A 25,778-nucleotide genomic window follows, 5' to 3' on the forward strand; every position below is an offset into this window, starting at 1 on the left:
AGGCTTGGCCACCCATTTATCCACCTTTCCAACAGCTGTCTCCATGCTTTCTTCCACTGTATTTTATGTATGGAATACTCTTCCTGAAGTGTTCTGCAAGACCACTACTCTCTCCATCTACATACTTCTGTTGTGATGCCTACTAGAAATGATCAACCTAGTTTGAAGGGCAGTTGAGGATAGCTAGATCTTACTTATATCGGAAAATACTTTTAACAGGTTTACAGACATAAAGTTCTGCATGTTATAAGCCTATGTAAATGTGGGATATTTTTATTGTTATCCTTGTTCCCTCTCTCTCTTCCCTCCCATTATTTGTTATAATCACATTGGGTATCTAGGGTAATGGGCCTCTAGCCTGATTGAATCCTCTCAGTGCTATCACATATATAAATTAGTAATAATAATTATAAAGAAGGGTTCATACAGTATCGCTCTACTAGTGAACAGTCCAAGCCACTTGTTTAAGTCAGATAACCTTTCTGGAGAATGAAGAGATGATCTCTTCTTTATTGTATTGATGATGATATTAAATTGAATATTACAAAATTGAGGTTCATTTTTAGTTCATTTGTTGAGAATCAAATGTAGCTCATTTCATATTTGATAGTACCTGTTTTTCTGTAAGCTGATCAAAAATCAGTTCTCCATCACAGACTGATACAAGTCTAATATAAAAATGTCTGTGGGTGATGATGAAACCTGGTCAGAATTGTTTGTGAAAGCTATTTATATCAAATTACTTCATCTATCACTTTTTTTTTAAATAAATCTGAGCAGTAATATTAGAGTAAAAGCAGAAATCTTTTAGTCTTATCAAAAGCTTGTAATGTGGCTGTTTCAATGTACTTTCCATATGAATGAAATTCTTTTGCATTTTTTAGGTATACTTGGATCTCCTTCTCAAGAAGACTTGAATTGTATAATCAATTTAAAGGCCAGAAACTACTTGCTTTCTCTGCCACACAAAAATAAGGTACCATGGAACAGGCTGTTTCCAAATGCAGACCCCAAAGGTATTTTATATTTTTGCTCCCTTACACTTGTCTTGATTTTTAAAGATGGAAAGCAGCACAAAAAGCAACCAACGGTGGGATTTTCAGAACTGCTTAGGGATTTGTACACTAGTTCTAAGTAAAGTTAATGAGAATTTGGCATCCAAATCTCTTAAACTGCTTTGAAAAAAATCTCATTTTAATGTTCTAGATAAGCATGACAGGTTTTTTTATCAACTTTTACCTCCTTTTTAATCTTAAATTAGCAGCATTTATCCTGGCCCCTCTATTTACATCAGTCTGGGAAAAGGAAATGGGGTCATAGTGAAGATACCAAAGAAAGGAACTCTGTGATTGTAATAACTGGCGTGGTATCACACTTGTATCTGTGCCAAGCAAAGTATTGTGTAAGATCATAGTCCAGCATATATCAGAGGCAGTTGATAGCTTTCTCAGAAAAGAGCAAGCTGATTTTCAGAAAGGGCGTGGATGCACAGACCAGATCTTCACTCTATGAAACATAATAGAACAGTGCTTAGAATGGCAACGGCAACTCTACATAAATTTCATAGACTTTGAAAAGGCTTTTGATAGCATTTACAGGACCAGCCAATGGTGCATTCTGCGGGCATATGGAATTACTTTCCATATAATCAACATCATCAAAAGCTTGTATTTCAACTTTACATGCAGTGTTGATCACAGTGAGATCAGTTTTGAAGTCAAAACAGGAGTACGTCACAGGTGTGTCATGTCTGCAACCCTCTTCAATATTGCCATTGACTAGGGAATGCAGTGTACAACAGAAGACATGCCAAGAGGCATTAAATGGACATGCTTCTCATCCCTCGAAGACCTGGATTTTGCAGATGTCACTCTCCTATCACCTACCCAACACCATATACAAGAAAAAACAACTCAGCTCAACACATTCAGCCAGCAAATTGGTCTGAAAATCAACCGCAATAAGACCAATATCATGACCTTTAATATTGCCTCACCATCACCACGGATAGAGGATTATGTTCTCACCGATGTAGAAACATTCACATACTTGGGCAGCACCATCAGCCAGGACAGTGGAACAAGCCAGGACATCCAGAACAAAATCAATAAAGCCAGGAACACCTTTAGGAAGTTAAATACAGTCTGGAAAGCATCAAAATACAACACCAAAACCAAACTCAAGGTTTATTAGAGCTGCGTACTTGCAATACTACTTTATAGTGCAGAATGCTGGGGAATGAGAAAGTATGACATGTCAAAACTGTCTTCATTCCATACAACCTGCCTCAGAAAAATCCTCTGCATCTTCTGGCCCAGAACAATCTCAAACCAAGATCAAGAGGATCTGAGCACCATCATTGCCAGGAGGCGTTGGAGATGGATCGGTCATGTGCTTCAGATGGAAACTGATTCCATCACCAGAGTAGCAATATGATAGACACCTGAAGGCAAGCGAAATCGAGTCCACCCGAAAACAACATGGCGAAGAGCTGTGGAAGCCGAGCTGGAAAACCTGGGGCACAGTTGGGGAACCATTGAAAGATTTGCCAGAAACAGGCAGGAGTGGAGGAGCTTCAACGCTGCCCTAAAAGCCAGAAGCGTAATAAGAACATGATGATGATGACCTCTTTTTTTAAACTCATTGGCTGTAGCAGTCCATATTTCCCAAAATTGGTTTCAATGAATTTGATTTCAGTATATAAAATTGAAATCCCAATTTTCCATCACCAAGGAGTTAATATGCTAAAAATTGTTAGTTGTCTAAGTGTTGGAATTGAATTTGAACCCAGAGACCCCAGTTCAAGAACTCACTGGAGGTCACAAATGAAAGGGATTTTGGTAATCTCATCTGTGTTCCTGTTGGATGTTTGTGTACATCACAAAATCATTGTACAGTTTGATAAGATTGGCAGATTTTGTCTGACCCAGAACTGCTTAGCTACCAAAGTGATAGGCATCTTAAAAATACCTTAAATATTATTGTTTTGTGTTTCAAGATAGAGATGCATTGTCAGAATGAAGTTTTCTTTTTCGAGTACTTACTCATGTCCATTCCATATTAGGTGTGTCTGCTTGCCACATGCACAGGTGCTGGAAGTTTTTCCCTCAGCATCCCTGAGTGTTTCTTCATTTGAAAAAACTGCATTGCTTCATTTTGACCTTTAGGATCCATCTTAAGAGCATCTGGAAAAAGGAATAGCTACTTCGCTGCCAGTACACTCCTCTTCAGACTGGCCATCAGAGCAGCAGATTATGCAGTTTCCACTCCCAAATCTCAGTGAAAGAAAATGTAACAATGGGTGCTAAACTTGCACACGGGGGAGTCCATCTAGGAAGATACTCTGTTCAAGAGTTGTGAATCAATCACAAGAACAATAGAATTAGAAACAGGATGGAGCTACTGGCAGCAAGGCTCTGTCATGATTTCAGACATACCTGACAACTTCAAGGTTATATAAGTAAACAGACAAGGAGAACAAGCCAGTTTCTAATGCAGGAAGCAGAAGAAACACTGTGTCCTAAAAGGCAGACTAAACTACAGAGCATATTAGTAGAGCAGGTAATCCACAAATCAAGGGGACTGGGACTTGAATGAGACCTTACAAAGGATAATATCCATTCGAGAGGACCCCAAGATATACTCATTTTGCATCATCCCAAAACAGCAAGCAAATAAATATTTACTTTAAATGAGGGAACACAGGCTCTGGCAGATCTGGGCTTAGCAACTGCCATCCAAGTCTCCACCAGTTTAAGAAGACTTAAAATGAAGAGAAGTTACACTTATCTGACAATGACCAGGTAGGGTAGGTCCTACTCCAAAAAAAAGTGTTTAATGGTTAATAACTTGATGGTCGTATTTACCACTGCTGAGACCAGTTTGTCATCCAGACCCATTCTTCATAAGTTTAGCAGTCCAGCTACTTTAAAGGTAATATTGAAAAGTCAAGGATTTTTGTTTAGACAGATAACTGACATGCTTCTAAAATTTGGAGGGCAAGGCAGGAAATAATCAGTTGCATCCTTGTGGATATAGCTTAGATTCAGCATAAGTTCACAAAATGCAGAATGAATCACCAAACCCTCCAGACCACAGATTCAAATTTCTATGAGACAGTGTCAGCAGACAGGAAACTGAGTTACCGTGGGTTACGATTAACAGCTCTGAATACAATAATCAGATGGTACAGGAAACGGCATTTTCCAGGCATCTGTGTAGGGCTAGTTTCCCAAAATGGAACACAGTGCAATAGCTAGTTGAGATTGTATCCATTTTAGAATTTAAGTCTGGGTTTACAAGTATGCGCCAATCCCCTATTTTAACTGTGAAGATGGAATCTAGCTCCCCTAACTTTTGCCAGAACTTTGTCTGAGTTAAATATTCTCAGTATTGAATCAGGTATATTTCACAAGGACAATTATGCACACAGGAACTCTAGAAATGTTCTAGCCCAATATCCTAGTACAGCTCAGGAGGTTATATGTTGGTCCAGTTAATCACATCCCCCAAAATTTTGGTAACCTGGATGTAGTATGGGCAATTGAACTGCAGTCTATCCAATTCACTTGGTGTAAAGGAAAGAAAGTAGCTAATGACAAAGTGACCAGGTGAACTACAAAATATATGTATATGAGAGACATTCAATCAACAAGGAACTATCCTTCACTAGAGCTCAAAGCATGCTTCATAAGATTGCTGACATGCACTAATTATGGAAATAAGCAAAACTGCTACATGTTTCAATCCATATGTTTACCAAATATTAAGCTTGATTTATCTGACTCATTTGGTAAAAGTCCTAAAATTAGTTTTGTAGAAAGACCATTTGATTCTTTCTCTCCCTATTGTTGAATCCTGCTAGTTACATCCCACATGTACATAATTGCCAGAGCAATTACGAGAAAAATGTGGTCATTACATGTACATTTTTTGTTGAACCAATGTTGGTCAATTCCTGGTTCACCCTCAAATCAGGAATCAGAACCATAGTTTTGAGAAGAGAACTGGTTAAGTGGAAAGCATGCTGGGCCTGTGTTACCAAAGGACTAGTATTTAGGTTATTAACCAGTTTTTATAGTGTCACCAGCTATTTAAGTTAATCTGAAATAAAGTTGGTAGGAATTTCTAATGTTGCCTGCCATATAATTCAGTTCTAATTGCCTTAACATTCCTTCAGGGATAGGACCCACTTGCATACAGAATTCAGACATACTGTTTTACAGAAGAAATTTGTAGTTAAAACCCAGGGGTTTTTATCCCTCTGTTTTGCATGTCCTCACAGTGGTTGTTCCGCGTTCATTGGCTTTGCACTCCCTCTGAGTGGTACAGAATGTGCTAGGTTTGTGAAGTCCATAAAACCATTGATCTGTGCTCCTAAAACATTGGTGGGCGGAGAGGGGAAGACTTCAAGAATTCAGTGCTGAATAAAGTTGACTTCCTGAATCCCTAGAGACACATTCTTTATTCTAGTACTGGCCTGTGATGATATGAATATTGCAAACCTAATGCATTCTGAGACTTCTCAATGTGAACAGGAAGTCAGTGATCAGAGAATAGGAAATTGAGGATATGGAAAGGGTAATAAAATAAAAATATTGGCATTCCTGTTAACTACATTTGACTATTCTTCTGCTCCTGTTAAGGGTAAGCTGAAACATCTTCACATTACAATTAGCATTTAAAACAAAGGGCAATATTTCTGTTAGATCCCAAACACCAGTGAATGTATTATTTTTAATATGATAGAACTTGCAGCATATGTTGACTTTTTGTTTAAAAAATTATTTCTCCTATTAGCACTTGATTTGTTGGATAAAATGTTGACCTTTAATCCTCACAAGAGAATTGAAGTGGAGCAAGCTTTGGCCCATCCATACCTGGAGCAGTATTATGATCCAAGTGATGAGGTAAAGGATTTTTTAACATAAATACTGTAGATGATTGTTAAAGAAATCAGAGAAGCCCTTTTAAGGATACAGTTTGTATAGTTGGATCTTGAAAAATTGCCAATAGTTAAATTATATAAATCAGTTCTATATTACAAATTGTTATAATTGTGTGTGTACACTGTTTGTGTAGATAAAAAAATCACAATGCTTATACCAGGAAATATTTGAATTGCAGTTTCCTTTGGGACTTTAGAACAAGCATATTTTGTTGTGGATAAATGGCGAATAATGTAGAGTAAAATTTTACAGCGTGGGTACTTTAAATTGGGTATTTTTCTTTAGGGATCTTAGTATGGATTTAGTAGATTAATTCTGGAAACCTAAATTTGAAAGCTTGTCAGAAATCTTTAAATACTACGTGAGTCTGGTCACACTTAGGCATGACTTTATTAGACAATGAAAAACACTGTCTGATAAATCAAACCCTAAACTTAAAATTATATTGGGCTTGTGTTAAAGTATAGTTACAGAAACAGAGCCATAAATGACACTTAACTAAATCCCTTGCTATTTCATCGTTTAGGTGAGTACTTGCAAATTGAGTTTAAAGTTTACCCTTCAAGGTAGTGTCTGTATTTCTTTCTATCAAAACAAAATTAAAAGCAACAAAAGGACTGTTAGATTTTGGTTATTTTCACTCATTTTACTCTGAATTGGATGGTGTCTTGGTAGTGAGCACATTCATAGTGTGTGTAGTATATTTGCAGATTTAATCTTGCTATAATGAAAGCAAATTTGCTTGTATTTAGAGAAATGTAGTATTACTAACTTTTCATTATGGAAGATCTACTTAACTTCAATCCTAATTTAGAACTTATATTTAATGCTTGGAAAAAGTTAGATTAACTTTTTTGCAATCTAATTTTTCTATGACTTTCCCACTTTCATTTATTTTAGCTTTTTTTCAGTGGTGTTGTCACATTCTCTAGATGTATTATGAAAAACATATATTGGGTAGACAGTAGGAAAAAAGACCTAAGACCCCTACTATGAACTATTATCCCATAATGAACTACCATGCATCCAAGGGGTGGGAAACAAGGTAGCTGAGATTTGCCTTCAACTTTCCAGAAAAAACTCTACCTCGTCATAAGACCTTGCCAGTGAAATTTCAGAAAGATTAGCTTAGTTTTGGTGACATAGGGGAGAGTGGAAGTCAAAATTAGGTTTATAATGGAAGGTTAAGTGTCTCTCTGTAATTTGTCTTCAGGTAGCTACTCAGCTATAAGCTTTCACTTACTCAAATATTTCAATATGGTTTAAGTTTTGAATAGCTGTTCACTAAGAAATTATTTAAATCTTGGTAGAATCTGATATAAAAATTAATTGAGACTGTGTGTTGTGCTACCCACTTCAGACTAATTGCTGTCTTAACGTTTTATTGACAATTTCTTGTTTTTTTTAAAAAAATATTAATGTCTGTCTTTTTTTTTTTTTTCCAAAGCCTGTAGCTGAAGCACCCTTCAAGTTTGACATGGAATTGGATGACTTGCCGAAGGAAAAACTGAAAGAACTAATTTTTGAGGAAACTGCTAGATTCCAGCCAGGATATCGATCTTAAATTGTGCATAGGTACATAAAGCCGTAATCATAATGAACCATGTAAAAGAGATAAAGAGGAATGATAGAACTCCATGTAGTTATCATTAATGCAAAACTCGTAGCTTGTCATTTCATTACTATTGTAAAGCAACCCTTTAGCATCTAGTCATTGCTTTTAGAATACTGATTTGACCTCAGCCATACTGTTTTAAAGAAATGGGTTTAATTTTCTCTGCAATGTTAAAATGCCTACTGGGAATCCAAGCAATTTCTGACATGCTTTTTATTTAATTTGTAGATTACATTAGAAGAGTGACAGTAAAACTGAAATGGAGCTTGCTTGAACAAAAGCTATGGCAACACTGATATTCAAATGTTATTGAAAAGATCTCTTAAAACATAATATCAATGTAAACTTAAAATATTTCAAAAATTTGTTCTAGATTGTTTCTATTTTAAAATAAACATTTAATGTTTCTATTGTTGTAATATAATGTAAAGAGGAGAGATTATTGACCTAAACACAACAAGACCGTTTTATTGATAGTCATCCCAGTTTGTTTGAAAATACCTCCAAAATATATGAGTATGTTATTCAAAGACATCTAAAAGATTTTATATTTTCATTTTGATTAAATGAAGACGGTATAAATCATTAAGATTAGTCCAAAGTACTTTTGTGCTGATTGCTATTCACTCTCTCCATTGATCGTTTTTAATAGCACATTAAACCCCCCCAAAACCACCCAAACTGAAATTTGCAGGAACAATCCACCTCATGTGTAACTTGTTTATAGAATCTTGCCCACTCTCCTTTATCTACATCTTTCCTTGCTTGGACTTATTTTGTAATGGTCCTTTTTTTTTTTTTTTTTTAACAGTTTTACATTAATATACTTTAAACCTTTCTTTAGATACCCTGAAATTGGCAAGTCTCAATTTCCTGCAAAATTATTCAGATTTACTCAGAATCCTTGACTAAAATTTTTCTCTGATACTGATAATTTAAAGTACTTTTAAATAGGCCACTGAATGAAGATTTGGATTGTATCATGGAAGTGGAAATGAAACACAAACTTTTACCTCTGGATCAAACATGTGAATACAGCTCAAATTGTCTGTTCTGTGCTCCTGTGAGGGTATTGATTGATTAAAATTGAGTGTATTGATCTGAGTCCAGTTCAACAGCTGTCCACCACAACTGGCATCCTTGTTGGTAGCCTCAAAAAAGAGTCCAAGGATTTATTGAGCCTGAGCACTATCCTTATCCATAGAGGGAGTCCCTGCTTGTCTGGGGCAGTGGCAATGAGAGAGGCATCTTTCCCTTACAGTTGTGTCTGTGCATCTGTTGCCAAGTGGTAAGGATGATTCAGAAAGACAAATCCAGTCCCATTGTTGTAATGTATGTGGTCTTGATGAGTCTAAATTTCTCTCTCAAGCCTACACTACTCCCTGAGATTCAAAATCTACTGTCTTGAGACTGGTCTCTGGCATTGACAGCCTATATAAAAGTAGCTGATATTCTTCAATTCACAAAAGAATGTACGTAGTTTGTTACTTGAAAAAATCTTCTTCCTGTGTAGTAGTCATTATCAACTTTTTTCTCTACTGTACATGCTAGACTTCCTTGAGGAAGGTTTACCAAGGTGACTGTCCTGCAAATGTTAGGACATTCCACCAAGGCAATGGCTTGTTGAAAGAACTCGGCAGAACTATAGTTTCCCCATATTTGCCTTTTAACCGAGTACTGCAAGCTTGGATAGCTTTGCCTCCAGTTAGGTGATACATTTTAAGAACGTTGGTTCCTGTTGAACTCCCTCCCTATTCTGTTTTTAGTACTGCTAGTAAGATTCCATCAGTTTGGATTGGTGGATCTGAGGGTACGGAAATATGATTCTCTTAATCTTTCATTATTTGTAAATATTTTTGCATCTTAGGTACAGCAATCTAGAACATCCTCCTGGTAGTTTAGTATGTTTCCTGTGGGTAATAAATCAATTCATATTAAGAGTTCTGAAAATTTTCTCTCTTAGACAGTTTGTCTGAACCCCTGGAAAGCTTCTATAGAACAAGGGCAAAAGAGGGTGGGATTTGAAAATCTTACGAATATATTGGTACTGCTGCCTTTGACTTTTGTGATTAGCTGCAACTTGTCAGTCCGAATTTATGTGTGTGAGATACAGAAACACTGGTAATTTTTCTTATCTTTAAATTACAATTTCTTGTTCAGATCTGCTTCATTAAAACCTGTTTTGTTTTGTTTTTTGTAGGACAAGGACTTAAAGGACTGGGCATGCTCAAACGTTGCTGTTCCTCTTCCCAGTTCTTGTATCCTTGGTCATGTCTTATGGCCTATCTCAGCTTATCCACTAACTCCTTTGAGCCATTCAGGAGGGCAGTTACTGGTAGTTTTGGCTTTTTATGCTTTCAATTAATTCTTTAAGTCTGAAGAATTGTTATTGACAGTCCTATCCATAATGCCCATTGTTGACCTGTTGCAGTACTGTACTATAAGTGCACCCACTGCTGACCATACTTTAACTGCTTGCTTTCTGGTTTGAAAGATGCAGTAGTTCCTTTCACTCCTGTATCATTAACCAAGCAGATAACTCATTAACCCATAGAAGTTTGCACCATGAACTGTGTTTTTCTGATTTACTGAAGTCACTGGCATTTTTTAGGGAAAGCTACTATTCAGGGCACTTTAAGTCAGTGACATCCCAATTTTTTTGCACTTCACCTTTATACAGTAATCGTTTACTCACAATGGGAACTCATTCATATATACGCAATTACAGATTACAGCATAGGCCACATTTGCATTAATCTTGCTTATGCACTTATTTAGGTTTCTTATTCTGTACATAAATTCTGCACAGCATATTAGTGAATATCTAGGAATACAACTTAGCTAACAGAATTCATCTACCCATCTAGAACATTTTTTCCTATGTAGTGAAAAAAATCCTACATTTCCCCTGCCTTTTCTAAAAAGATCGTGGATACTTGTACCATTCTGGAGGTATAGTACTTCCAAAGTTCATGCTCTATGTAGTGTTTACAAGATTTATGCAAAAAGAATGAAAGTGGCAGCTCACTAATATATTTATTCACTGTGTGTTGAAAGATTAATAAAGAACACAATGGCATATTTACCTAATTATGAATGTTTTCCTTAGTAGAAGGCATCCATATGCATTAGTAAGCAGAGAAACCAAAATGTGCTGTTACTAAACTCAGTCTACTTACTATATATACCAATGTACTATATACACTTCAAATGAGGGTGATTAGTTTATATAACATTTGAATTTAACGAATAACATTCAGGGTTCTTGCTGAGAGAAACACTGCATCTTTAAATGAGAAAGTTTGAATTTACTTTTGCTACTACTGCACTTCACCATCTCAAGTTAATTTCTTGCAGCCTACGTTATGATGATTTGTAATCAAGCCTCTGTGAGCTCGTGACGTGAAGTACTGTTCTCTTGTCAAGTACTATCAAACTTTTCTGATGATGCTGAGTTAGGACAGCCAAACAAAGCTAGCACTAAATCATGTTTAAAACTGTATACCTTTTTAATGATATTTTCAAGTATTTGTTACTGAAATTGTATAATGTGGAGTTTCTTAGATGTTCTGTTCCAGTGCAGTGCCTCCTTTTCTTTCCCCACTGCTCTCTGTGGTGAGAAACTTGCCTTGTTTAAAATAATTACTGTGCCCTCGCATGACTGTTAAAGCTTTCTGTGCAAAGATGATTGTCTAAGTGCCACATGCCTATGATTGAAAAAAATCTATTGTTACCTCTGAATTGTGTTCAACTGAAATGCTATTCAACAAATAACTTAGGAAAACTAGTTCTATTTTTAGCTTTCCATTTCTCTGCTGTCTTTTCTCACTTTATTTTGGCAGCAGTGAAGAACGGATTGTATAAAGATTGCCTGCTAATATGAATAAAATGCACTTGTAATTCATGGAAATAAATTTAAATCTTACATCTTCACATTAATATTAAGAATTAGTTTTTGGTTTCCTTTTGGATAATGTGTTTGAATGGAAATCAGGTTCCGTTTGTTACTGTAGTATATAAGGATGCTTGCTGGTATATTATCCCAGGCTTCCTCATAGCACTTCTCTGTCTGCTTTTCAAGATAATTTAGAAAGCCTTTAACTTAGATTCTCAGTTTATAAGGGTGCTTACCAGATATAGAATTCTGAATTTTTATTTGTTGTAGGTGGTGGTAGTCTGCCAAAACTAATTTTTAATAAACAAGGATTCATCTTCAAAGGGCATTTTCTGTTAGAAAAATTCTGTGGTCCATGAATACAATATATATTAGGAGCAGTATCAGAACACTGCGAAGTTGATCGTTGAATTGCTGGTATAGAGCCTATGCTAACAACTTTTCTACAATACTGCACTCGACTGTTGATACTAGTGTAAAAATCTCTTTTGACGTGTCTGCGCGTTATATCTTTACCAAAACACTTTCCTCACTCAGTTTCTAAAAGCTAAACTATATCTAGATTCTTGGTCACTTGCATGATCATGGTCACTACAGGAGTTGATTTGGAAAAATATGGAAAGACGACTGTTATTGAAACATTTAGTTTGTAACACCTCAACTTTAACTTATTAAGGAAGAGCTTTGGCAGCTTATTTCATGCACCCCTTTCTCATTTATCTTTTGACTATTTTCTTTTTAATATTAGATTATTTTTTTTTACCATTTACGAATTTACCATCAAGTTGCATCCCTAAAAAAGAGAAGCCATGGGTTTGATTTACTAACATCTGGTGCTTTGGCTCTTTCTTCCTTAGCTATTACTGCTGAATCAGATTGGCATGAAACCACTAACTGCTTCATCAAAATGTCATTGGATGATGTTGAGTTGAACTCATTGTCTCAACTGCAGAAGCATGATTTTGTCAGGTTGGAGAATATTTTAAAAGAAGGTGCCTATAATAACACTGTTATGTGAATTATTTCATCATTTCATGCTTGATTTTTCTTGCCTATTCTGTGTATTTGTAGACTATATTTCCGGAAATTCCCATAGACTAGTAGAGAACCGAAAGGCATATTGTTATTGATGTGACACATATGATATGCCTATTAACAGTAAAGACATTTTTTGTATAAGGAATGTAAATGGAACTATCAAAAACATTCCAACCTTTATAGATAAAGAAATGCAAATACATAAACATGTAATTCAAGGAAATTCTGTTTTGGTGGCTCTGATAAACTTTTTGAGCTCTGCTTTCATGACTTTGGCATCAAAGTTCCTCATATCAATATTTTAGATAATATATAAAATTTGGAGTGTGCAATCCACAATACAGGGTGAACAGTGTAATGCACTATTTGCTTTCAGGAGTTGGGGATGATTACATGGCCAAATGAAACCATAGATGAGTTAAGCATGGTTATCCTTAGTGAATGAATGAGGGGAAACCCTGTTATTGCTGCCACCGTAATGTGCTACAATATATTTATACCATGTCACAAACAATCTGCTGAATAACTATACCGTAGATATACACTTTTATTAATATATTTGCTTATGTTAGTGTAGCTTATGTAGACCCCTGATTATCAATAAACTTATTGATTGATTTTACAGCCAGTGATATGGTATAAATATATGTCCTCGCAGACACAGATACGCACATGATTTGGGTCCCTTGCATAGTACTTTTATATTTATACAACAGTGTCTTCGAGCAATCCCAAATTTTAGGGGAAATATTTTTGTAAATGCAGTGGCTTAAAAAAGGCACTGAACAATCCTTTTGCATAAGTTTTGAACACATTGGTCTTTCAAATGGTTTAGTTGGTGGTGACTGAAATACATCACGCTAAAATAATGAAAAGTTTACATTTAGTAAAATTAAGCTTACAGTGATACTTGTAGCATGTGCTGCGATCAAAACTATGTGATGCATTGGAAGAAATTTAAAAGTTGGAATATCTTTGTAAATCCAGAACAAATTTGTAAAGTTTCCAGGAGATTTACTTACTTTGTTGCCTTTTCTTGTGTTGTATCAGTGTAGAACACTCTTTAAAAAAAACAAAACAAAAAAAAATACTCAAACTGCTTTGTATTTGCTTTGTACTGTTGGTGCCTTCTTAGTCATGTACCCCAAAAGTCCTGCATAGCTAACTTAGTTACAATGATACGTTAAAAGACACAACAAAGGAAAATTTTATAAAAATCATTTTCTGTATGTTCTTATTCATTATATTGTAACAATTAAACATTTATATTGTGACAGATTTGTGATTTGGTTAATCTGTATAGAACAATTGTAAGTAGCAAAGGTTTATATTTTGTCTTGATTCTTTTGATGTTGTAAACATGCATAATTTTTTTCAAAATCAGTTAACTGAATGTTCTGTTTTTTTCTGGCATCTGACTCTTGTAAAAACAAATGCAAAGAAAATCATTAAATTGTGTCCCTGTATTACCAATGTAGCATAGTATTGTGCATATATAGAATGACTGGAATTTCACTTTTTAATACTAATTGCTATTTATTATTTAAAAATTGACTTTATCAGTTTAAGCGTTTAATTGATGACTGTAACCTACATTAATCAAATATTGTTTAAAATATACAGGAAACTGATGTTTGGGTTTTTGGGGGCCCCCCAATACATAAGTACTATCTACCTGGTTGAAATGAGAACTTGTGACCATCCAACAGTTGATAGGGTAAATTCCCCAGCAGTAGGCAGACCTTCATTTAATGCTTACAGCAATAGGGTTAAAAAGGCAACGGGGCTTTCAAGTAAATGTTGAATACATGGTGGTGCAAATAAATTCCAATGTATGAGGATTCTTTAGTCCTTCAGATACTTGATATTAATACATGATTTACACTTATATAAGAAACTCTGTTGAGGAATTTGTTGTTACATTCAACACCTAGCATTTTGGGGTGAAAGTTATTCAAACTAGCTTTAGTTACAAGAAAAACAGATCCAGGTTACTTTTGCTTTCCACTCTTTGGCTTCCATGTAGAATTAGAGCCAGGCTTGTAATTCTGCTTGTGATCATGGACATGTTGCAAAGGAGTTGTAATTATATTCCAATTCCATTTTCCTTCAGATCTCTTATCTTCAGCCTGTTTTGGTTAACCTAATGCCTACTGCTTTATTTTTTAATCTTTCTTTGTTAATCATACAGTTTAACTTTATTAACATTAATATTTTTTAATGTTTTACGTGTGTAAAAGGGAGTTGAGTTGGGTCATGGTTTGAAATACATTGGTGAGGGCAGTGTGAACTTAGCTGCTTTAAATCGACATAACTCGGTAGTGCAGACCTGGCCTGCTCTACTGGCACAGTGTATTTTGTGATTACCTAGCAAAGGAATCTGCATGGAAGCCGCTCCTGGATCCCAGCTTTCACTTCTTGTTTTTTAGTTTGTTCAGATAACTTAGAAAACATGAGTATAAATATGCAGTTGTGCCTGACTGTCAGCAGAGAGCCTGAAACAAGATAATCTCCATAAGTAGTAGTTAGCTGAATTACCGTGCATGCTCCTTGTGCTGTTCCATGGAGCAGACAGCAGGGGATCAGGGAGCGAGAGGTAACGTCCCATTTGCAGTCAGGCAATGGGAAGAATTAGAAGTGTACGCTGGTGAAATAGGCAGTATATTAATTAAATCAAATCTTAATTTATTGTTCTTTTTTGTATTAGCAAGATAATTAGATGAAAGACCCAAAGAATTATTTAAGATTCAGAGGTGCGCTATCTTTTCTGTAAATCTGATGTCCATAATCAGCACTTCAGATGGTTGAAATAGCTAGAAGGGATTTCCTTCAGGACTGTTCAGCTTGCACAAGTTTTACTCATCAGGCATGCAGTAAGGGAAAGAACAAGCTCAGTTATCCTCTGAGGAAGCTTTATTGATTACCTTTTGATATCAGTAGGATCAGTGTCTTCAGTACAGTAGGATTCTGATCTGAAATCAAAGTATTTGAATTTGGTTATTTCCATTAAATCTCAAATCTTCTCTACAGTTGTCCTCTTCATTAAAAAGAGTATTTTGAAGTCTTTAGCCAATTTGACAGAACATTCGTTATCCTGATCCATACATACAGAATCGGTCTTCATTATATGAAAAGGATTATAGACAAATCCTGATACACCCTAATGCACACAAACCCTTCAATGGGAGAGTTTAGTGCAAAGAGCCTCCCTGAGTTGCAAGCAATTCAGATCCACAGGTCAATATTGGCATACTTATTGACCCAATAAGTTCAGGTAAGACACTTGGATCCAAAATCCATCTCTGTTCTGATTGAGAAACCAACTCAACAGATGGAGGTGATGTTCTGTAGGAATATTATGGAACCTTCTAACGTTTCTTGAATTTGGAGCAGTCCTTGTATTCAGCACTCCTATTCACTGGGAGATTCCCCACTGCTGTTGGGAACTTTAGCCTCTGAGGAACTAGACTCTGAAAAGGCCTTCTGCTTCAAATGTTCCCCTTTCAAATCTTTGAGTATCCTGTGTGTAATGAACAACTATGAAAATGGTAATAGCTGCTCATTTCCTAACCACCACCTCTCACTTTTCTCTGCATTTTCAAGACCCATCTTCTCGACCCATCTTCTCCCCCTTGTTTTTCCCCCTTCCTTGTGAGGTACTGGTATGACAAGTCAATTTACATGCAGTCCTTGTAGCTTTGCAAACAGTCCTTGCAGCTTCATATGTCAAGATGTGCAGAATTAGTTCGTGGTCACAAGAAGGTTGTATTTCCTTTTGGGGAAGCGTATTCTCCCCCACCCCAGATAAGGTGCCAGTAGCACCTAGCAATCATAATGACTGGTATTACATGCATATCTTCATAGCTAGAGCTGTGCTAATAAAAATTGATTAACATATTTATCGGAGAATTTTTACAGCTGCCACCTTACTTGCCAAAGGCAGGACTTTTAGATCATTCCAGAACAGGGTGAGCTTTCCCACTGGTATCCATCCAGAGCAAGAGCTTCACTACTGTCATGACAAAGGACAAATCTACTCATTAGGATTCGTGAACATGGCCTTTGATATGTCACGTTGGACTAAAGAGGGGAGGATATTTAACTAGTCATCTGGAAAGCCGTAGCATCTTCAGAAGGAAAAGACAATGAAGACCATGTGTAAGAAACTTTTGCTTATGTTTTTCTCACTCAGGCTCTTTCAGATGAAAAAATTCTGAAGAGCTCTCCGCCACCTTTCTGGAGGGGGCTTCGGGTGCGGGGAGAACTCCCTTCCCCAAAAGGATTTGGGAGGAGGCTCTTTACATTACTCATAATGGTAGAGCCAGATTGGGGGCTTATTTTGGAAGGGCAGTCCTGTTTCTATTCAGTTAAGCTCTCACCAGCAGTCCTCCAAAGGATTTCTACAATTTACCAATTTCTACAGCAGAGTTTGGTAGCGATAATTACACGGAAAAGAAAAGGTTACTTTGCAGTAACTAGTTCTGAGTTCTCTGCAGTGAGTTTTGTGAAGGCTCTCTGCAGAGCTACACTGACCTTTTTGCTCCATGCTCTTTCAGCATTTTAAGATTAAGGGTGAAAACCTGTCCCCCTCATTGTCTTCAGAGGGACTAGGATTTCACCCTAGACATCAAACAGACAAAGAGAAACTGAGGGCATTTGGGGCCACAGGCTATTATTGCCTCAGAATACTATGATCTGCAGTTAGGACCCACAAGTGTATTGAATGATTCCAAGACTTGAGAGATGGCATGCAATTCCTACAGTGGGGATCTGCAGAGATTTTGCATTCAGAGAACTCTAGCTAGATTGTTGGTAAGTAGTTTTCCTTTCTCCAAGTGCCAGAATAGCCTCTGCTCTAACACTTTTATAACCTCTGAATAGTGGTGAATTGTTTTCCACTAGTACTGCATTAAAGACATTTTGATGGATTCCCACTTCTGTTAAAGGGGGAATTTGTTGTTTGATGGTTTGAGACTCATCTTGGTAAAGGTGGTGGCTAAAGCTTTTACAAAATAGCTTTTCAGATTCCTCCTAGATCAAACAGTATGTCACTGAAGAGCATAGTTAAAAACCGCATAATGTTCCTCTAGGTGTCACAAAGCTCTGAAATGGAGGCTTTGGGAAGCAAAGAATGCTTTGTGATCCATCAGTAATGTGAAGAGACACAGCAGCATGCATGCTGAGTGACATTTGGGAACTTTCTTTGTTTGAAATTCTTAGTGTGGTTAACATTCAAACTCTTATGCCCTACCATGCAAAAAGATATCATTGGCCCCAAGATCACTATTGTGTGTGTTTGTATGTATATAAATACATTTTTTAATATGTCTCTCCTACACCACTAGTCTGTTTTGATCACTCTTGAGAAATCACAACACTAGCATAGTCCAGACTGTGCCATTACAGCTGCTTTAAATGGCGCTGTTGTAAAATTAATATTTTATTGTGTAGGTGAAAGACTGAATAGCCATAGAAACTTAAATAGCTTAAAGCCACTGCACTGAAAACTTGTCCCAGATAGAGGCAGCTTGATCTAGTGGACAGATAGATCATAGGGATGGGAACATAGAATTTTGATTCTAGCTCTGCTCATAGAACTTGATGTGTAGGTTTGAGTAACTCACCTGCCCTCTGTTCCTCATCTCTAAAATGGAAGTAAATACTACTAGTCCCGAGTATTATTGACAGTTGTTTCCACTGTACATCTGGTAAGATTGCCCTTTCTTTTGATGGTAGGTAGCTTCGGCTCTGTGTCAGGTGGCGGAGGGATTCTTTAGCATAGACATTTAATTATACCTTATTTACTTGGGGAATATGAGCTGCAGCTATCATTAATTTTATTAGAGCTAATGCTGGGCTTGTATTCAAGTCAGAGAGAAGACAGGTCAGTGCATTTCCTATCTAGCCACAATGTTTGATATGACCTTTGAAAACCATGCTTCTGTGGTAAAAAGGGAATATAAAAGCATGCAAAATATGTTAAAACTTGAATTTATGATCACTTAAAGATTTGGCATATGCCTTTTTTGGTTCGTTGTGATGTATTAAGGCGTGAAAGATCCTTTTTTCCTACCTTTTAAAAAAAAAATTAGAAAGTCAGACTCTGTCTAGGCTGGAGTATACTGACTTGAGAACTAGTGAAATAGACACACCACAAAAATGAGTTGAACAGTCAGGTGGCCACTGTTTTTTAAAAACTTTTTTTTTTTTAACTGACCCTTGTTTCGCTTTAGTGACTGACACGTTTGGTAAAGGAAGTGTTGGTTAAAGCTCTAACTCATTTGGCTCTTCAGTTGAAGGTATTAAAACTAACAAACATCTCTGAGACCTCTCGGATGTTCACCAGCAAAACAAAGGAAGGCCAAACTTGACACTCCTACTGTTTCTAGGGTTTTTTAAGCAAAAACTTCAGCCTTTTTCTAAAACATAAAAACCTTTCAGGCTTTCTTTAAAGAAATAAAACAACTCATAAGCCAAATTTTTAAAAAATCCTTTGTAGGCCACTTTTTAAGCTTAAATATTTGGATGAGTTTTGCTAAATTCTGCTAGTATAAGTGGATAGCTTTCTGTTTTTACTTCAGGTAACTTGGCTATAAGTAGGTTGTTATGGAAAACATTATGAAGCTAAACATGAGGTCACAAGATGCTCCATATGGGGAAAGGGGAACTGTGACCAAATGTGGGGGAATAGAGTCAGGTCATAACTTTGAGTTCAGCTGCAAAAGTTTTTTTTTTTTTTTCTGTCATTGAAAAGAGTAGCTTGGTGAAGGTGGTATTTTAGGAGAACTGTATTAACTATTTACAGTTGAATTGCTGACATGTTTCACTGCACATTCCTTCAGGCATAATGTGGTGTTCTAGTGTTCCAAAGGTCTGCATGATTCAAGTGTGATAAACTTAATCACTGGTTTTCTCCTTGTGACAATAAGTGGTATGGTACCAAAAGCAAAAGTGCAAAGAGATTCTGCATGCAGTTAGTAGTGGAAATAATAATTACTGTGCAAATTCTGTTTTAAAAGTTGCCTTTCCATTGTTTAGTTGGTTGTCACCAGTGCAGACTATGTTGGTTTGACAGCCTCTCCAGGCTATTACAGCTGTGGGAGAGAGTGTCCTCACTGTCATTTTTTTGTTTGGTTTTTAGGGAGCTACTACTACCATTTAATAGTGTTTAACAGCACACAGTGGTGGCTTCTGGTGCTATGTTAAATTTGTTTCTCCTGGTATAACAGTCTTAAGGTAGCTACTAAACTTTATTAGTGGGTCTGTAGAGTTTCTCCAGACCTGTACCTACCCATCTTTCCTCTGCAAGAAGGCCAGGCCCAGCACTGGTGGGCCTTGGATTTACTTTAAGAGGGAGGAATCTGCTCTTCTTTGGTTTGGGATTCCGCTTGCATTAAACATAGACTCCAAACGTATAAGTAGTGGGGCTGTAAAAGGTCATGGGACATTGTTACAAGCTTGTAAACAATCTCAGTTGGACTGATACTGGAGGAAAATGCACAGGCAATATGGAGTGCTAGGAATTATCTCAAGTTCTGAGAGCCTAGAATTACCCAAAGGAATAATTTTATGCAGTAATTGTGAGTATTTATTTCGGTGATCAATGCCTGCACTTCTCTTTGTTTGAACCAATAAATAGCCCCTCATATAAACAGCTTGAGCATCTGGTTTCCTGCGAATATGGAACATGACTCTCTGTCACAGGGGTGATGTTCTTTCAGCCAGGTAACTATTTGATTGTGTTTGTGACTTCTCTGTTGCTATATAATTCCACCCCTTTGTTTCCAGTTATTCCTGACTTGCTTCTGGCCATGTAGCAAGGCAGTCCTGTGTAATTTTCCTACATGATGGGTGGTTTTGTTTTCACTTTACGCCCTGCTCTAAAGGGAGAGAGAAAGAGATTGTATCTTCTCCCCACTTCCTACATCTTGTAATTCTGCCATTTGTATCAAAGGGTCAGTTCATGATCGTTTCTTTGCTGTAGCAGCTTCCAGGGTGTGAAAATTGCTCCCCCTACACATCTGCCTCCGCACATCCTTCCTCACTACTTTTAAATGCATCTGAAAACTATTTTTGTAGAGAAATTTTTAGTTTTAACCAGTTAGCTTCCATAGAATCCACCGTGAGCCTGCCTACCTCCCTCTTTTCACCCTCACTTTTTTTTTCATATTTGCTGCTCATAGCATTTTAAATAGTGTAGTATTCCAAGTGCCTTGGAGTAGAGTTGTAAACCAAATTACCATGTACATGGCCAAGTTATTGGTGATGTCAGTGAGACAATAAAGTCTGACACAAAGTACAGTGCTTTTTTGGGGACCCTGTTCATATCTGTCATTGCTGGGACACTCCTAGCTCTCGCCACACTGTAACCTCTTGTTTGGGGCGTGTACCTTGCTCTAAGAAATTTATATGAAGCATGAGGACTGTGCTCTTACGAAAAAAATCTTTCTATGACTGCTGCCTGTACAGCAGTCCAGTGCCAGTAATAGATTCCAGGCAGTCATCACACTGAAAACAATCACTTCTATAGACAGTAATTTTGTAACGTAATTTGCTAGATGACGATGCAACACATCAACACTAATGTCAAACTGGTCATCGATGTAGCAGTTGCACTTCTTTATTATTTATCTCCAGCTTTCTGTATAGAAAGAGAATATACTTCAACATAGTTTATGGATGGAGGCTGTGGTTAGCAATCTGTTGCTGTGGTAGCATATTGTCTTTGGAACCTGGCAGCTGCAGCAGGGTATTGTTAGTTTTCTACACAGTTGAGGGATCAGCAGAAAAGAGAAAAGGGTCGACCTGTGTAAAGAATTCAGAAAAATAAAACACTCCATTTTAGTTCAAATATAGCAGTGCTATTTTCCTTTTATCCTCTTCGGGGCTGCTATTGTGTACCCACAAGGGGACCGGAAGGTCTGGCTGCTGCTAGAGTTATGGTAGCAGGAAGAAAGGTGGGACCTACGGAGAGGTGTCTACGGTCAAGATCACCTCTAACTCCAGAAAAAAACTGCATTAAGAACTAGCATAAGCCTAAAGTAGATTTTAAGCTCTTTGGGGCAGAGACTGCCTTCTGTATGTTTATAAGGCCTACTATAATAGCAGCCTTTCAGCACTACCGCAGTACTAATAATTAATAATTCTAAGTTTCTGAGGGTGGTGCTTTGATGAGACAGGATTGCCTTGGGGAAGCTATCTAATATCTTAAATATGGTATTAGGGTAGGCTGAATTGTCTGTAGATCATCCATAGTGATGGAGGAAGGATAAACTGCATCCCACCCAAAGCTACCTGGTCCTGGGATCTCCATGTGTGCATATATAGGGAGCACACTGACCCTCCGAACAGAAGCAAGTTCTCTTCACCATGGATTCATGAGAGCCGGAGCGGAGGCTGTACTGTTCAAAATATGCAGTCCTTAAAACCTGACATAGACACTTACTAGTAGTGGCTTGACAGTCTTCACCTCTGTGCCCATGCAGCTACCTCCCATTGGTTTTTGTTTTGATGGGGAAAATTGCACCCTGTTTGACCATAAGCAATCCCAATTAAAGTGGAGTTTTTCTTAAGTCTTGACCTACTACCCACAAATTCCCTTGGAGGCAGCCTCTCCTCCCACTGTAGTTTTCAAATTAGGCTAGATTGGATAGAGGACTAGGCAACAACAATGAAGTTTGTGGCACTTGTATAAATATTCATATCTGCAAATTGTCATACACGTCCTTGAAGAAAGATAGCAGCAATCAATTAACGAGTGGTGTCCATTTCAGCCTCTAAGGTGCCTTACTCAAAACATGCAAGTATTGCCTTGGCATTAGCTTCTTCAGAGGATGGATTCATAATGACATTTTTCTGTTAACTGAAATTTGGCATGTATGTAGTTTGTTTTTACTTAAACCTATGAATCACTCGAATAGCTAGTAATTTTCACAATGAAAAGGAGCATGATTTGGTTTCGGTGAAAATACTTTGCAACTACTTGCTACCTCTACTTGCGCTCGAGAGAAATAGTGTTTAATTAAATAGATTTGCTCATGTTTGCCCCCTTTTTAAGTTCCCTCCTTCAGCATTCTGGGCACATGTGTCCTAAGAACAATAGATCTGTCAAATAAGCTAATAACAAATGATATTCCCCTCCAATAGCTTATCAGGTGTAATAAATATCTCACACCCCTTGAACCCACTTGTGTTCTCCATACCGCTTTCCTGTCTCAAAAGCCTGGGAAAATAAGTCTTGCAGTGTGCCTCTAAGGACAACAGTCTTGGTCTCTGTGTTGGACCAAGGAAGGAAGCAAGTTCCAAAATGGAAGAACCTTTCCCATTCCCCATTTAGGGATCGGGGCAAAAATTGGGGATTGGTCCTGCTTTGAGCAGGGGGTTGGACTAGATGACCTCCTGAGGTCCCTTCCAACCCTGACATTCTATGATTCTATGATTCTTTCCTGAAAACATCCTGAGAGCCCATTGCAGCTATACCAAGGGCTTCTCAGCTTATGTGTCTAAGATGATGATATCAACAGTAGTGTTGCTACCTGAAGAGAGAAGCAGTCCTTCATCTTAGCAAGAAGAAGATGAAGATCCTTGATTCCAGTTTGCTTTTCTACCTCCCACAGCTCTTCTTCAGAGGCTTGAAGCAAAAGGAGCTTGTATGGGAAATGGAGTTTCCTCAGAAACAGGGCAACTGAATGTCTCAGAAGGTTGGTAATAGGATCTATTCTAGACCCTTTTGCTTCTCTATCATCACTTCAAGTAAGCCTAGAGCTGTAGTGAGCAAAATTTGTTTCTACATGGTAGCTAGTCAGTGGTCGAGGTAGAGTGAATATGGTGGGTTCATTTTAGTTTGCATGGACAAATGACCATATATAAGTAGGCTAGGAAGGATTCAGTTTTTATGAGTGTCGATAAACATTGATTTTGCCAGACACCCACAAACCAACGAAAAAATATTTCCATCGATAATAAAAATTTAGAGATAGGCAAAGTAAGAAAAATGCTGTTTGAATGCTTCATAAAGGCTGTCATTAAATAATTGTCTAGCACCCCCATAATATCCTGCAACTGTTAAAATATAAATCAATTAAAATTAAATTAAAATGGGGAATAACACCCAAAATTTCATGCAACTGTGGAAAATGTACATTGATAAAAATAAAAAATGCTTAAAAATAAACATTGATATCCATCAAAATCATTAAAAAAAAAAAATCCAGTTCTGCTAATCCTACATCAAAATCATCATTGCTCATTGGCAATCTGGTTAGCAATCTTGGCAGAGGGCCAGGGACTGAATGGGCAGGGAGACTGAATTATTTTCTCCCTTTATGTTTTGATTCCGAACATATTTTCTTCCTTCATCATTGGTGGTTGTCTCCCACTCTTCCTCACATTTTCTTTGCTGCAACTTCATTCTTGCAGTCCTCCACCCATTCCATCTATCTTGTCATCCCTTCCAATTCTACGTTGCCCTTCTTTCTCCTGTGCCCATTGTTCTATTAACTCATCTCCCCTCTTTTCCCTTTCTGCATCTGATCTCTCACTATGTAATTAAATATCTTCTTTTTAATGTGGAACTAACATGATAGTGGCCACCTATCATGCTGATCACTCTGATTGTGTTGCATCCTTCTCCCTTCTCTCACACCCCCTTTGTCTTTTGTCTGTGTATACTGTAAGTTTTTGGGGACAGACTCTATTTTATGGTATGTACAGTGTCTAGAGACAATGGGGCCCTGGTCCCAATGTGAGGCATTTGGGTACTAGTGAAATACAAATAATATACTCCCATCTGTATAAGTAGTCCTTCCAGGAGTTGAGTACAATGGAGAAGCTGACACTCCCTCTGCTTATACTGTAGCTGCTCTGTGGCCAAGAGGATTTTTATTCTTCCAGGACTGTCCATCTACCACCTTTCACAAGCACTAAATTTCACATGCACTATAAAAAGAAACCAAGAAAATGTATGACGACTGAGAGGTGTTTCATGTAGCACTTGCTGTTAGTTAATTTTGTCTGTAGACAATAGTTTTCATCAACAGATTCATGCAGCCCTCAAAGGGCAAAAGAACCCAGATTGGACCAGCTAAGCATATAATGAAGGCTTTTATTTAACTTCCCCCAAAAAATCTGAATACACCTGTCAAAGGAAGGAAAATACTGTGTGTCCTACGGCTGTGATCAACAAATCTCTAGTGTATTCAATGATGTCAGAACTATTAGAATTCATCTTAGTGTAGGTTGCAGTCTGTTACTATGCCATCTGTTGGTGAAAAGTTACAATTAATGCAATTTATTTAAACAGTAAAATGGCTGAATTAAGCTAATTAACAAAAATCACTTATTTTTATTGCACCTTTCATGCAAATAGCTCCTAAAGGGTTTTGCAAAATGTTCTATAAACTAGAGCTCATCACTGAAATGCCACCACAACAATTTAGTGCAGGAAGTGAAGGATGCCATATTGAAATTTCAGGAGAAAGATTTGTTTACGTGATTGTACTGGGTTTAGGAAGCAGACTGAGTGCACTTTGCACATATGAAGTAGGAGTAGCCAAGCTAGAAAGAAATAAGAATTATCCCAAACTTAAATCTTTGTTTGGTTTGGATTAGTTTCACTATGTGCCCCCTTTCCTTGCCCCAATCACCATTGCTGAGATCTTAAATGGGTTTTAGCAATTCCAACAGTCCCTGAGTACAGCACCCCACGCATTCTTCAAACCTTGCAAATTCACACAATGCAATCACATCTGGGGCTACTCTGTGGCAGAGCATGTGATTTGGCACATAGCCAAAATTTAACTGCAGAGCTAAGTGATCTTTTCACCTTATTCTTAAATGCATGTGAATCAAAGAGGCTAAACTCAGGCCTGGGGAGACTATTTGAACTAGGGAAAAGGAATTAAAAGTCTTGGGGCAGGGGTGAAGAGAGAGTTGGAGATGAGAGGGAAGAAAAATTACTGTATCTAACAGCAATGTGAAAGTTGGGGCAAACGTTTAAAGAACTCCTAGAAAGTGAATAAAGATGCAGAGCTAACTTTGACTAGGGTGACCAGATGTCCCGATTTTATAGGGACAGTCCCAATATTTGGGGCTTTTTTTATATGGGCTCCTATTATCCCCCATCCCCATTCACACTTGCTATCTGGTCACCCTAACTTTGAATCTGGGAATCTCCCACAGGCAAGTACATTGACAAAATGAGGAGGTGAAGAAAATATGATTAGAGGGGTGAGATAGCAGTTCTCGATGTATAAATATTCTACCACCTTATGTATTTGTTTGG

General features: G+C 37.3%; 1 protein-coding gene and 1 long non-coding RNA gene across 3 annotated transcripts in view; one reads left to right on the forward strand and one right to left on the reverse strand.

Annotated features, from left to right (window-relative positions):
• The window catches only part of MAPK1 (mitogen-activated protein kinase 1), a 48,484-nt gene extending 35,949 nt beyond the window's left edge, over positions 1-12,535 (forward strand). Inside the window, exons 6-9 of one of the 2 annotated variants that reach the window (XM_073313322.1) lie at positions 885-1,016; positions 5,800-5,909; positions 7,396-7,523; positions 7,792-8,344. In XM_073313322.1, coding sequence (XP_073169423.1) covers positions 885-1,016; positions 5,800-5,909; positions 7,396-7,512 — 359 coding nt within the window. In that variant the 3' untranslated portion in view covers positions 7,513-7,523; positions 7,792-8,344. Of the gene's footprint in view, positions 1-884; positions 1,017-5,799; positions 5,910-7,395; positions 7,524-7,791; positions 8,345-9,763 lie in introns of those variants that run through there. The other variant, XM_073313321.1, reaches the window with a different exon arrangement.
• Positions 1-25,778, reverse strand: part of LOC140898837 (uncharacterized) — a 78,482-nt gene that overhangs the window by 44,218 nt on the left and 8,486 nt on the right. The gene's annotated exons all lie outside the window — the stretch shown is intronic.

The sequence above is a fragment of the Lepidochelys kempii genome, chromosome 15 (genome assembly GCF_965140265.1).
Source record: "Lepidochelys kempii isolate rLepKem1 chromosome 15, rLepKem1.hap2, whole genome shotgun sequence".
Lineage (NCBI taxonomy): Eukaryota > Metazoa > Chordata > Testudines > Cheloniidae > Lepidochelys > Lepidochelys kempii.